General features: G+C 60.5%; 1 protein-coding gene across 3 annotated transcripts in view; it reads right to left on the minus strand.

Annotated features, from left to right (window-relative positions):
- Nucleotides 1-5,150: 5,150 nt before the first annotated feature.
- ASIC4 (acid sensing ion channel subunit family member 4) overlaps nucleotides 5,151-13,354 on the minus strand; it is a 61,105-nt gene continuing 52,901 nt past the window's right edge. For 2 of the 3 annotated variants that reach the window (XM_069021559.1, XM_069021560.1), the window contains exons 2-10: nucleotides 8,091-8,235; nucleotides 7,796-7,923; nucleotides 7,545-7,704; nucleotides 7,093-7,149; nucleotides 6,846-6,999; nucleotides 6,367-6,458; nucleotides 5,972-6,051; nucleotides 5,553-5,657; nucleotides 5,151-5,270 (exon numbers count right to left, since the gene is read on the minus strand). In XM_069021559.1, coding sequence (XP_068877660.1) covers nucleotides 5,151-5,270; nucleotides 5,553-5,657; nucleotides 5,972-6,051; nucleotides 6,367-6,458; nucleotides 6,846-6,999; nucleotides 7,093-7,149; nucleotides 7,545-7,704; nucleotides 7,796-7,923; nucleotides 8,091-8,235 — 1,041 coding nt within the window. The remainder of the gene's footprint in view (nucleotides 5,271-5,552; nucleotides 5,658-5,971; nucleotides 6,052-6,366; nucleotides 6,459-6,845; nucleotides 7,000-7,092; nucleotides 7,150-7,544; nucleotides 7,705-7,795; nucleotides 7,924-8,090; nucleotides 8,236-13,354) is intronic. The other variant, XM_069021561.1, reaches the window with a different exon arrangement.

The raw sequence follows: 13,354 nt of genomic DNA on the forward strand, positions 1-13,354 counted from the left end.
AGGACTGGCAGGTGCAGGCAGGGTGCCAGACTGGGACAGTGACACCTTTGAAAGGGGTGGGAGGAGCAGCCCTGGGTACTGATGTGGGCGGCTGAGCAAACAGAGACATTCTGGGATCCCTCTTCAGGTTTGACCGGTACTTTGTGGATTTTGGCGCTTCTCCAGTTGTGGAGGCAGAGCAGTGAAAGGTCAGTTTTACCAACGAGGCAGGAGAAAACTTGTCTCCTGCCTTGTAGACTTTTGCTTCCCTTGCAGAAATTTTCTAAGTGTTACTGGCTCACCACAGCCATCAAGAGAGGCAGAGCAACTTCCTCTTGGAAAGTTTTTCAGAAGAGAGAGTGAAGGGGTGGTTCAGAGCACTCTGAAGCACAAGAGGGAATGTCTGAATGCAGTGGGCACCTGTCTCCCCTCATGCCTCCCCTCTCATTTCTGCACTGCGGCAAGGAAAGGGACTCAAACTGGGGAAAACACAAGCTACTGCTGTTCTCCCCCCACCCTGGTTTGTTTTCCTGTGTCTGCTAACACAACAGTGAGCCTGTGAGCAGGGAAGGCTAAACCTGCTTCTCTAGCCCTGCTTGGGTCACTTCAGGCTGTGCTAAACTCCACGGCAAAGCTACTTCAGCCCCAGCAATATTAATCGGTTTGATGGGTGACCTTTGGGAGGATATAGGAATTGCAGCCGTGCCAGGAAAGGGCTGGAGGGCAAGGGGAAGTGCAATGCCTTTTCTTCCCTGTGCTTTCATTGGGAAGGGGCCAGTGGTGCCTCACTGCTGGTCCTGCAGGAGCAGCTCTACCGACCACAGGCCAGGACCCAACTCCAGCAAACATTTCCTCATCTCTCTAAGTGACGGCAGAAGAAGCTGCTCTGCTTGAGGAGGAGCAGACAGGGAGGTGCCAGGGTGTGCTTGCATCCAGTGCCTTGGATGCCCAGCATACTGCTGTGCCCCTCTGAAGGGTGTGAGAGGCTTTGGTTGGGGTTTTCTCTGGCCAAGCTCAGGGAAATCAGAGAATTTCAATGAAGAAGGAAAGCTGTAGATGCAGGCAGAGCTGCTGTCAGTGTGTGCCTGCCTTCAGGGGTTTCCTTCCATGGGGTGTCAGCATATCTGGCTATGCCCAGGGATGTCCCCTCTGGGGCCACACCACCTCAGCACTGGCAGAATGCAAGACCCTGAAGCTCTGGGACTGGGGGAAGAGGCAGGAAGCTTGCTTGGACTTAGATTTTAATTGTCTCCTTGGTTTTTCCAGTGTGCTTGCCTGCTGTCAGGGGCTGAGTGCTGGAAAGTGGGTGCCAGGTGTCCCTTGCCTGGCCTGACTGATTGGCACCACCAGTCCATTTTTCCAGCAAGGGGGTCATGGGCAAATGATCTAAGAGCAAAGCAGTGAGCCTGGCATTTGCACATCACACAGATATGCTGAGAGTCACTCCTTTCTCCAGGTGTTGGCTGTCACCATCAGCCTCTCCAGGCAGGAGATGCTTGGGGAGGAAGTGACAGCAGTGAGACCACATGTCCCATTGCATTTCGGGGCTTATTTCCAAACCCTCTGCTCCTAAGCTGGATGGTTTGGTTTTGTTTTAAATGCAGCTTTGCTATGGGAACAGCTGTAATTATTGTTCATGGCAGTGGAGGCACGTTGGAAAGTGCCCGTAGGAGATGCCTACCCCACAGACAGAAGAGATCCTCACTGCCTTCTCCATCCTGGTGCCTACTCCCTGGGACTGACACCACAGGAGCTGTGTCTTCTGGGGTTGTCACCTCTACGGTGACAGAAGCTGTCACCAGCACAGCCGGTCCTGCTGTGATCCGGCACTTGGCATCTGTCCAGAGGGCTGTGCTCATTAAAATTAAGGGCCTGTTTCACTGTAGTGGATCCCCTTCTAATTATGCCTCAGCTATTTCATGCGGCTCATTACAGGTGTTTCAAGCAGCGCTGTGCTGGGTGAGCCCCAGGTGGCAGCAGCTCCATCTCTGAGGAGGACCAAGCCCCTGGTGGCCCTTGAACAGGCACAGTGTGGGAGGGGGCACCCAGGGGCCACAGCACTGGGGTTTGTGGTTGACCCTGGGGTGCTAAACCTGGGTTGTCCCACTGGCCCTCCTCAGCCCAGTGCCATCTGCACTGGGACATGAGGCATGTCACAGGCGGGATGTGGTGCTGAGTTCACCTCATCTGCCTGTCCTGTTTGGAGAAGTGGGAGACACTACAGGAGCTGTCACTTCCAGATAGCACCTGGAAGTTGTCAAATTAAAGAACAGAGGTGCTGAGAGCAACAGAGAAAAAGATATGTCAAATCTTCACTAGGTCATCACTACAGGGCTCCTGGGAATGGTCCTGAGGCCACCTTATTAGCATAGAAGCCGGGATGGGCCATGTATGAAGCTCAGCCTTTCCTTCTGCTGTGCTTCACTCCTGTGCATGATGCTGAAGGAGCTGGAGGATGTGCTGGGGAAGGATTTTGTGGGCTCACCACGCAATCCTGCTCTCCCAGCTCCTGTGACACATCTTCACTGTAGAGCAGGAGGCACCATGAGCTCCCAGTTACCATCTTGGTGTGGGTGAAGTGATGGGGCATACTGGAGGGGCAGATGGGTCAGAATCTGGTGGCAGGGACAGTCTCATTCCAAAGGGACCCAATCCTCTTGGTGATAAAAAGATGTGGAGGATGTAGCTATTTCCCTGCTTTTCCCTTTAGCATCCAGCCTCAGTGCTCTTCTCACAGGGCATGGTGTGAGCTGTGGGATGTGGCTGTGTGTCCCCGTTGCACCCAGTTAACTCAAGTGTTTTCAGCCCTCACTGGTTTAGAGGGAAACCTGTGGTGCCTGGTGCTGGCAGCCTTCACCAAGAGGTCAGCTTCTGTTTCCTACCATGTCCTCTTTGTGCTGCAGGGTAGCTGGGCCACATGGAGAAAGGTCTGGAGAAGGCAGGAGCGGGAGGAGCACCTCTGCCAGGGAGAGCCCCAGCAGGGCCCCCCTTCCCCTCCACCCACCCTCTGCCTCCCTGTTTGTTTCACCCTGCACCCCTCGCACATGAGCACAGGGCTGTAAAGTGTTCCCTGGGTCCCACCACCACCACCTCTCCTGTAGGGTGGTGTCTCACCCATCTCTGTGCCCCATCAGTCCTCGCAGGCATCTCTGGACCTACTTGTGCCTCTTTATTAGGGAGCATTTGTACATTTATAAAACAGTGACGCACATCTCTCATGTTCACCAGCACGAGGGCGGTTTGTGCTGGCCCTCCCACCATGGTGCCCATGCCCACCCCCCTCAGGGCCCACTGCTCCAGCTGGCAGGGAGGGGTCACATCCTGCACCCCCACTTGCCGCAGAAGACCTTGGTGTAAGGCTGGCTGGCATGGCTGTGGCATGTTCCTGGGCTAACATGTGGCACCCCTTTGGGGACCCTCCTGCTTGCAGGTTGGCATATGGGAACCCCATGGGGAGCTAGCATGGGGTGCTCTGGAGGGCTCCCCGGGGAGCACCAGTACGGCTGCCCTGCCAGGAGGCTTGCTGTGCATCCCCCCACACAGGGGGACATGGAATACCACGCAGTTGGGTGCTTGCACCCACGGGAAACATGCTTACGTGGGTGCATACTTTGGGGGAGCTGTTGGACCATGCATACCCAGAGCCAGGGCTGCTGGTGCCCTGGTCCCTACCCTGCGCCTCCCATGTGTGGGGCCTTGAGGGCTGCAAGGATGATGGCTCCTCCTGCATCTATGGCTTTGGGCACGGCACAGCATGGCCATGTTCCATCTGTGGACACCAGGGATGGGGACCAAACCAGCAGGGCCAGAGGCTGCCTGGCTCAACCCCAGCCTTCCCCAGAGGTCCCAAATTCCTGCCCTGGGGTCCCCCTCTGCCAAGTGTGTGTGTTGAGGGGGGCTTTGCCAGCTCGCCCCCCCTCCTGAGATATTTTGGGGCAGTTTGCCCTGCGCTGGTGTCTGCTGCTACAGTGGAGGGGGTGGAGGCAATGTACAACAGGACAGGGGGAGTGCTGTGGGTCCTGCCATGCGTCCTGCTGTGGGTCCCGCCATCTCAGGGCAGGCAGGAGGACTGTGGGCACCAGTTGTGGCCAAGGCTCCGGCCAGCAGGTTGGACTGTGGCTGTCCGGGCAGTGCTAGGCATGGAGCACCCTCCTAACCATGTACAGTCTGGGGGAGGCACAGCGGGTGCTCAGCACCCGGGGCTGGGAGCTTGGCAAGGGGTACGTGCACGGTGCAAAAGAGCAGCGACAGGCAGGGGAGGGAGGGCAGGACCCACCACACTGCCTGGGCTGTGCCAGGCAGCTACACCAAGGGATGAGCCACTTTGGGCAATACCTGGGCAAGGAGAGGATGGGTTCACAATGGACTGGGGCAGGAGACGGGGGAGGCAGTAGGTTTGCAGTGCTGAAATGACTGTGGGTTATTTGGGGCCAACACTGGAGTGGCAGGGGGAGTCACAGTGCAGGGGTCTGGCTGGGAACAGTGATGGAGGGGCTGCAGCCCTGAGAGGCTGCATGAGGTTGGGCAAGGGTGGGCAGATGTTTGGGGGGTGTCACAGTGGTGGTGGTGCCAGGGGTCAGGGTGGTGCCATGCAGGTGTGGCTGCAGCTGGGGTGTCCCTGGGCTGGCCACGGGGGCCATGCTACTCAGAGGGGTGCCCTGCAGTGCTGCCCTGTCCTGCAGCAGGAAGGGGGGGAAGTGGTTCCTGGGCAGAGGGAAGCTGTTCCAGGCATGTCTCTCTCCTGGGGAAAACCGTGCAGGGCAGAGACCACCACCCAGGAATGGTCAGCAGGAGAGGGCTCAGAGGGACTCATAGGAACCTCAGCTTACCCCCTTCATGCTGTGCAGCACCGGGGCCTCTCTGGCCCACACCTGCTGCTCCCCCAAACCCCCCGGCATGCCCATCCCCCTCCATGCTGTGTGCTTGAAACTGGGCTGAGCCCACGTGCTAGGGGCAAGCAGAGGGGACAGGCAAAAGGGCCGGGGAGCTGCTCCAATGCCGGTGCTGAGGCAGCTCCAGTGGCATCACTGGGGGCAAACGGTGTGGCTGGTCCTGGCAGTGGGGTGGGAAAGGCAGGGGCCCGTGCCCACCACACCCAGTGCTGCAGTCCCTCCCCATGTGAACGCTGGGGAGGGGGGTGGCAGGGGGCTGCCCCCCAGTCCCAGTCTTGCCTAGCAGGCGAAGTCCTCGAAGACTCCCTGGTGGGGGTAGTGGTGGCGGTGGTGGTGGTTGGGCAGGATGCCCGCGTTGTAGGCGCCCTCCACGTGCCGGCCCAGTGTCTCACAGGGGCTCTGTGGGGATGGCAGTCAATAGGGTGGGTACAGACTCCATGCACCCTGCCACCTCCCGAGTCCTCCCACCCAGCACAGCCCGTCCACAGGAGCTCCCCCGCGAGCACCCAGCTCCCTGCCTCCCTGGGACTGCCCTGACTCTGCAGCCTGAAGGCACCAAATGAAGAGCCACATCTCATCCCTCAATCTTGGGACGATGTCCCTTCCCCCTGGTGTAGCTGCAGACACGTGCCCAGGCCCTGTCCTCGCAGCCTCCAGGCAGCCCAGCCCTGCAGTTGGTACCTGGTCCTTCATTTCCTCCAGTCCCAGTGTGGCGATGCTGCCCGAGGGCTTCTTCAGAGGTGGCCTGGAGCGTCGCAGGACCCGGCTCACCTTATCTCGGATCACCTGGGTGCAGATGGGGGGGTCAGACCCAGACCTGAACACAGGTAACACCCTGTGCATAGACACCCCAGTCTACACGGAACTGCTGCCCGCTCCCCTGCTCACCCAGGGACAGTGGGACAGTACCTCTGCCCACCACCCTCACTGTCCTCAGGTCACTGAGGAATGCTGGGGGACCTTTTCTCCTCCCACTGCCTTTGTCTGGGTGTTCCCCAATTTGGGGGCTGTAATAGCCCTCTGGGGTGGCCACATATTTTAGGCCCTCCCCAGGAAGTCTGTACCCACTGCTGAGACACATCCCTGAAGGCTAAGCACACCTCATAGATGTAGTCCAGGATCTCCAAGATGGTGAGGATGCTGGCACCGATGAACAGGCCCATCTGCCCCCCGATGTCCCCTGGGGAGGAGGAGGGGAAGATGGTCACCAGGAGACACTGTGCAGCCCACAGGAAGCCTGGGGTGGGCCAGCAGGGCAGCGTCCAGTGCCAGGGCTGCCGGATGGTGGGGGACAGAGCAGTCATGGGGGCAGGGGCAGCAGGACAGCGGGAGTGGGGGACATGCAGGATAGGGGACAGTCTGCAGCATTCACCGTTCAGCCAGCCTGTGGCTGGCTGCTGCTCTCTGTGATCCCTCCCCCACCAGACCCACATTCCCAGGGCCGGGACCCAGAGCTCCACGCCTTAGGGCCCCACAGGAAGGCGAGGGGAGTCACCGAGAAGCCCAGCAAGGTCATAGGCTTTCTTCTGCTCAATGGCTTCATAGTTGAGTGCCTCAAAGAAGATGTCCAGCACCAGGAAGTTCTCCCTGTGGGGACACCATTGTGCTCAGCAAAGAGGGCTGGTAACCAACCCTCCTACACCACTGCCCACAAACCTCCCCTGTCTCCCAGCCCTCCAGCTCCCAGGTGCTCCCAGGGCCCTCGTGAATTATTCAGGCTGGTGCAGTGGGGACATGGATGGGGCATGTCCCAGGCCAGGAGAGACAGTGGGGTGGGCAGGTGCTGGCAGGAGGGCTGGGAAGACGTGGAGAAGTTGGGGAGAAGCTCTAGTGGCAACACCCCTGGGCAGAAGATGCTGCAGGGACCGAGTATGCCAGGACCCTGTCTCTGCATGCTACCAGGAGTGGAGTGGAAGTTGCCCAGGTCCTCAGCCCCCTGCCCAGCCCTTGAATACCCCAGCGCTGACAACTCACCGAATGTAGGTCTCATTCTTGTTGTACTTGCGGGCGAGGTAGCGTGCGGAGCCCTTGTTGGGGATGCGGACCATGGAGATCTCCTTGCCATAGCGTGTCAGGTTGCACGGTGTGGGGCAGCTGCAGCGCTCGTGGCTGTCCTCCACTGCTGCGTCTGGGGGCAGACACCCATTGGCACAGCCAGTCTCCAGACCCCTCCCTGGAGCACTCAGCTGGCCCCTAGATGCCCACCCACTGCTGCACCTACCCAGTGTGTGGTCAGCACACTCGATGTACACATTAGGGGAGCAGATGGACTCATTGCCTGTGGAGAAACAGCTGGTTGGGAGGGTAGGAGTCCAGCCAGGTTCTGCCCCCCACTCTTGACTCACTCCCTCAGAGGAAGTGGGGCAGGGTGCAGAGGGCATGAGGATGAGTGACTCTTGGGTGCAGGTTGGCTGGGGCAGATGCGGCCCAGGTACAAGGCAGACAGGGAAGGGGCTGACCTGTGGTGTAAGGAGGGTAGGACACAGGTTGACCCAGAGTGTGGAGAGGATGGGGTGATCCCTGGGTGGAGAGGGATGGGGCCAGGGGAATCCTTGGGTGTAGAGTGTTGGGACAGAGGTGATCTTTGGGTGCAGACTGCAGGGAATTGGGGCAACCCCAGCAGGCCTGTTGGGGCAGGGGGGTGCCCCTCACACCATCATGCACACCCCTCACCTGGCATATGGACCATGCGGCAGTGGCAGCTCTGCACCACGGCCTCCTTCTCACACTGGAGGCGGCAGGCAGCGATGCTGTAGGTGTCATAGCCAGGCAGCATCTGCTCCCCCTGCATGCTGGCCCGGCAGTTCCCCCATGGCTGCGGCAGGTAGGTGAGCTGTTGGGGTGAGAAGGGCATCGCTGCAGGGCTGTGCTGGGCTGAGTGCCCACAGGCACCTCCCTGGGGGCTGTGGAGCATCTTGCTTTACCCGCTGCTCCTGGCAGGACACAAAGGTCTGGAAGCCAGGTGAGACACCAAAGCCCAGCTGATGGATATAGGGTGGCTCGTCCTGGCTGTGGATCTGGACCCGGATGCCAGCTTCAAATGATGTCTCATCTGTGGAAGAAGGACAGAGGTGCTGCATGCCTGCACTGACCCAGCACCCGCACCCCTCTGGTGCCCTGCTTGACCCGTAGTACCCTCACAGGGTGCTCTGCTTGCCCAGCAACCCTCCCTCCTAGCACCCCTCACCTGTGCCCTGCCTGAGCCATAGCCCCACTTACTGGTCTCTCTCCAGATGGGCAGGTACTCTTCCTGCTGGATGTCCAGCATGATCTCCAACCCGTTGCCCATGCCACCTTGGCGGGTCACACGTGGATTCCTCCGGTCCCCATTGAAGGTGTAGCACTTACCATAGCGTGTGTAGACCTGGGGATGGAGAGAGCGGGTGTAAGGGAGCAGGCAGGGATCTGACCGAGTATTCTGCAAGCAGGATGAGGTCCAGAAACTCCTTTCCAGTTCCATGGAGGTGGTGGAAGGGAGGTACAGTCTTGCATGACCCTTGGAAAGGCTCATCTCAGCCTCACTCCCCACTCTGCCACCCCTCCACCCTTGCTGGGGTGGGGGTGAAGCATCGTTCCCAGTACCCATGGGGCAGCCCAGCTGTCCTGCTCCTTCTCGGAGGGAACTCACAGGAGTGAAGTGCTGGGGCCCACAACGCTCTCCCTGAAAGCGACACTCCACCAGCATGTCCTCGATCTGGTGGCCCAGGCGGTGAAAGAAGCTCTGCATGGTGCGCTCGGAGCGGCGGGGCGGCAGGAAGCGTGAGTAGTTGGCCAGACGCGTCAGCCAGGCACGCTGGTCCTCCCCCAGCACGGCCAGCATCTCGGGCACCAGCGAGTGGTTCTCCCGGGCCAGCCCCAGCCACTCTCCCACCGAGTAGAGGTCGGGCTTGGTGAGGTGCAGGAAGCGTGCCCGGTTAGGGTTGCAGAGGGTGACAGCCGGGAAGCGGAGCTGGGGTGCCCAGGCGAGGCGTGCGCGGGTGTGCACGGGGCGCGAGAGCAGGTGGTGCAGGCGGTCGGCAGCGCCGGTGGCCAGCAGCCCGGCGGAGGCCAGGAAGGCCAGGCTCCAGAGAAGGCGGCGCAGGCGGGACTGCGGCCGGGTGCACATGTAGTGCAGCCCGGGGATCCGGGTGGCTCGCAGGATGCCAACAACGAGCTGGGGCGCGCTGCTGTCTTGGGGTGGTGTCAGAACTTCCCCGTCCTGACAGCAGGCAAGGGGCAGCGGCATGGCTGCATGCAGAGTGGCTCCTCTGGAAAGTGGGCTGCAGGCTGCCCCTGAGGCTGCCCAGGGTCCCTGGTCCCCTCCAGGGATCGCTCCCTCCTGTGAGGCTTTTCCTCTGCACCCTCCTGGAGACAAACAAGGCAGACGCCTTCCTGAGCTGCTTTGGTGATGGGTGAGGGGAGGGACAGGAAGGGGTTGCTACAAACACGCCTTTCCCCAACCTCCATTCGGGAATGGAAAATTCCTCCTAGAGCAGGGCTGGGATAGGGGTGTGTGTTGTCTTACCCCAGGTAAATTGAACTGGCAGCCCCCAGGGTCCTGGCATGGTGGGCGTCTCTGTCTGGATAGTGATGACCTGTCTCAGGAACACTGTGTGAACCCTGTGCCTAGGAATGTTGTGCCTCAGCTCTTCCTCCTTGTCCCTTGCCGTGCATTTCACTGTAGCCACCATGAAACCCTGCCTGGACCTCCAGGGTCCCCAGCTGTGTCTGCTCTGCAGCTGGGGACCCTGCCCCACAGAGGCAAGACAGTGACAGCCCTGGGGGGCCATCACCTACTGCCAGTGCTGCTTGGGACCATGCCTACCTTGTACCTTGGTATCCATGTCCCTGGAGCTGGGGACCTCAGTGCATCTGAGTCATGTGGGTCAGGAGAAGCAAGACCGTGGGTCAGGAGGAGTGGAACCATGGGGTGGGAGGCTGCATGGGAACCCCCCTGCACCTGGCGGGCGCTTTGAAGTGACGGTGAGGCTGTGATCAGAGTGCAGCAGCGGTGGGGGGGTGTCTGTACCCGGCTGTCAGTGTGGCTGGCAGCGCCCCGACAGCCTGTCAGGTGCCTTCAAAGCTCAGCACCGCGCTCTCCTCAGCCTCTCATCTCCTGCTGCTGCTGCTGCTTCCAGGCACCCGCCTTCATCACTCACCCAGCATGGGCTGGCATGGGGAGCAGGGTGTCTCTCAGCCTCCACAACCCCAGGACAAGTCAGGGCTGCTTGGCCCTGTCAAGAGCAGCATCTTTGAGCTCCATTGCATCAAGGCAGGAAAAGGCCAGTGGTGGCACGAGGGATTGGAACAAAGGGAGCTCCTGATCACCTCAGCAGTGACTCCCCAGCACCATCCCTGCCGCAGGCCTTGATGCCTGAGCAACATGTAACTACAGCCATGATGAGGACATGGCCGGTATCCCATCTGGCAGCTTGGTTACAGGTACAGGAAGACGTCAGGCAGGTCAGCAACAGGCCAGGCACCGAGGGCGGCGAGCGGAGACAGCGGGCAGCGCCCAGGGCGGCAGGACCGGGCACCCCGTCCCTCTCAGGCCCTGCCCCGCGGCGCCGGGCGGCGGGTGCTGGGCGGGCGCTGCCCGGTAGGGGGCAGCAAGGCCCCGCGCTCGGCCTCACCGCGCCCACCGCCGCCCCCGGGCCCGCGCCCGCCCCGGCCCCGCCCGGCCTGGCCTGGCCCCCTGCCCCAGGGGAGCCCCCGAGCCGGAGCGGGCCGCCGCTGAGCTCTCTGGCTCCTGCTGTAGGCCCGCCGCCGAGTTCAGCGCTGGCACCATTCCTGCCGCGGCTCCCTGCTCCCTGCATCCTCGGGACCCCGTGGGTCACCCCACCATAGCCGCCCTGAGCTGTCCCCTGATGCCGCTGTATCCCCGCAGCACCGCCAGGACACGGCTCAGCCCCTCTCTGCGGAGCGGCTGGAGCCGGTTCGGCTCCTTTCTGAGATTTATCGCGGCTGTGAGCGCCGGCGGCTGCCAGCCTGATACCATCAGCCCCGGCACACCAGGGCAGCTTCTATATTAGTTTTCTTTAAACGGAGGATAAGCTCCCCAGGCTGGAGAAAATGTCATTTCTGTGAACGCTTCCATCTCGCGTCAGTTCAGACATCTCCGGGCGGCAGGGCAATCACCCTGGAGCGGGGTGAGGGATGGGGATGGGATGCAGGGGCTGGGGCACGTGGGGACAGAGCTTAGGGCCAGGGACAAGTGTTGGGCAGGATTGGAGGAGGTCCAGCTGTGGTGGTGGCCGTGTTCCAGCCAGGTGGGCACTGCTGTGGGTGAGCATGGGGAGAGCAGGGGTGCCCGTGGCGTCCAGCTGAGTTACTCACTTGTCGGCTACTGGGGTGCCGAGGCCAGCTGTGAAATCGCACTGGAGAGAGCACAGCACAGTCCTGAAGGGCTTTGCCTTTCCAGCACGACAAATCCAATTAGATAACAGGGAGTGCACAAGGAGAAGGAGGAGGAAGAAGAGCAGAGGAGAGCCTGCCTGCACAAGGAACATGATTTTCTCCCCGCAGCTGACCCAGAAAAACACCTTCCAGGACTGTAGCACACATGTCCAGCCAAGGATAGCAACTGGGGCATGGGCCCTTTGGGCACCTGGCTCTGCCTGCTGGGCACCCATGAGTGTTGCAGCCTTTGGACCGGAGAAGCAGCATTCCCGTGTCACATGCCGGTCTCCTTGCTCAGCCAGTGCATGGTGGCATCCCCACACCATGCTCGAATGCAGGGGAGACCCCATTAGGGAGGTAATTTCTTGACACAATCCCTCATTTTCCTCTCTCTCCCATGGAGACACTCTGACCTTGACAGAAATAGCTGCCTGTGCCTCGGCAGGCAGATCCCAGTTAGATACTGCTGAGGACCCTGGAATCTTTTTCCCCACCCTGCACAGTTCTGGGGACCCTCAGGTGCCCTCCATGCCCCTGAGACTTGCCTCCCAGCCCCCCTGCTGTGGGGAGCCTTATGGGAGCAAGGTGCTGACCCCCAGCATCCTCACCCTGGCTTATGGCAGCCCATCTGTGAGCACTGGGAGCATGAGGACCAACATCATGCATTCCCAGTCCCCCATCCCCAGTGCTGCCAGTCCATTGTGCTAGCCTCGGGCTGATCCCAGCTCACGCAGGTATTTCTGCAGCTTACATGGCTCCCCACGGTATTTAGCCTCTGGAAGACGACGTTAAACATTGCAAGCAGTGACAAATCCTGATTGCTCTGAGGAGACAAGAGGCCGCACTAAGCTTCCAGCCAAACGTTTTCATGTGAGGGGAACGAGCTGCGCCATGTGTGGTGCCACGGGGTCCTGCTCCTGCATGCCTGGGGCACCCAGCCCTGCTCCCACATCCCCACTGGGACAGTCAGCTCTGTTCCCACATATCTGCTGGGACATCCGGCCCTGCTCCCACATCCCCACTGGGACATGCAGCTGACGGGCAGGCCCTGGGCATGGGCACACCACACAGGAGCAGTCACCCCAGCCTAGAAGCACCCCTGAGAACAGTCATCATTGGGACATAATGGGGATGGGGACAGGGATGGGAAAACACCAGAGTGCTGCCCACCCTCGACTTGGTGGCAATGCCAGCCCAGGGGTAACCTTGATGGTCATCTCCAGGTACCTGCACACAGAGAGCAAATTAGCACGGGCAAGGCTGTGACATAAAGGAAAGCAACCTCCAAAACTGGAAACACTGCTTCCTGAGTGAGTGCAGGCAGCTGGAGGCACAGGGATGCTCCTGGAGGAGGAGACATGGCACAGGAGCTGGGGCAATGGCACACCCACGCACCCTGCCTCCTGCTCTGCTCCTGCCCCCCACTGTGGCCATCCCAGCCCCAGATCCCAGCTCTGCTGGAGCCCCTCACCATGCCAGAGGCCCCCCGTGGCAGCCCCCCATCCCCAACAGCCCTCTCCCTCCGCACAGCACAGCCAGGCCCCGCCTGGGTGCTCTGGGAGGGAAGCCGCAGCGCTGACGCCAGCATTACAACTGCCCGGGATATGAGATCCGCTTGGATTCAGCAATTTCAACTCATTTCAAGCCCGATTCTGCAGCAATTTTCTGAGCCAGTGGGATGTTTTTGCCACTGCAAACGTCCCTTCTCACGCATGGTCGCACCATTTCCTTTCTCTGCTCCCAGGAGGATTTGGGGAATGGTGCCAGTTTGGCTCGACCCCAGCTCTGGCAGTAGCACAACCATCTCCCACACTATCAGCCCCTCAGTGCAGCTCCCTGCCCCACACAGAGCTGCTGGGATGGCTCCTGCAGGACACAGCCCTGCATATGGGGGCTGGGGCTGCTGCCTCCGTGGGGCACCAGGCTCTGCATCCTCAGCCCAAGCAGAGCAGGGCACCTTTGGCACAGCACACGCGAGTGATGGTTTGGGCTTCCCCTATCCTGTGAAGACCTAAGCTTTGTAATATCTCCTGCAGCTCCCTGACCTGCCTCCAAAGGAAGAGGGAAAACAGTGTGGGGCAAGGGGGCCACAGGCTGCTGAAGAC

Source organism: Aphelocoma coerulescens, chromosome 7 (genome assembly GCF_041296385.1).
Source record: "Aphelocoma coerulescens isolate FSJ_1873_10779 chromosome 7, UR_Acoe_1.0, whole genome shotgun sequence".
NCBI lineage: Eukaryota > Metazoa > Chordata > Aves > Passeriformes > Corvidae > Aphelocoma > Aphelocoma coerulescens.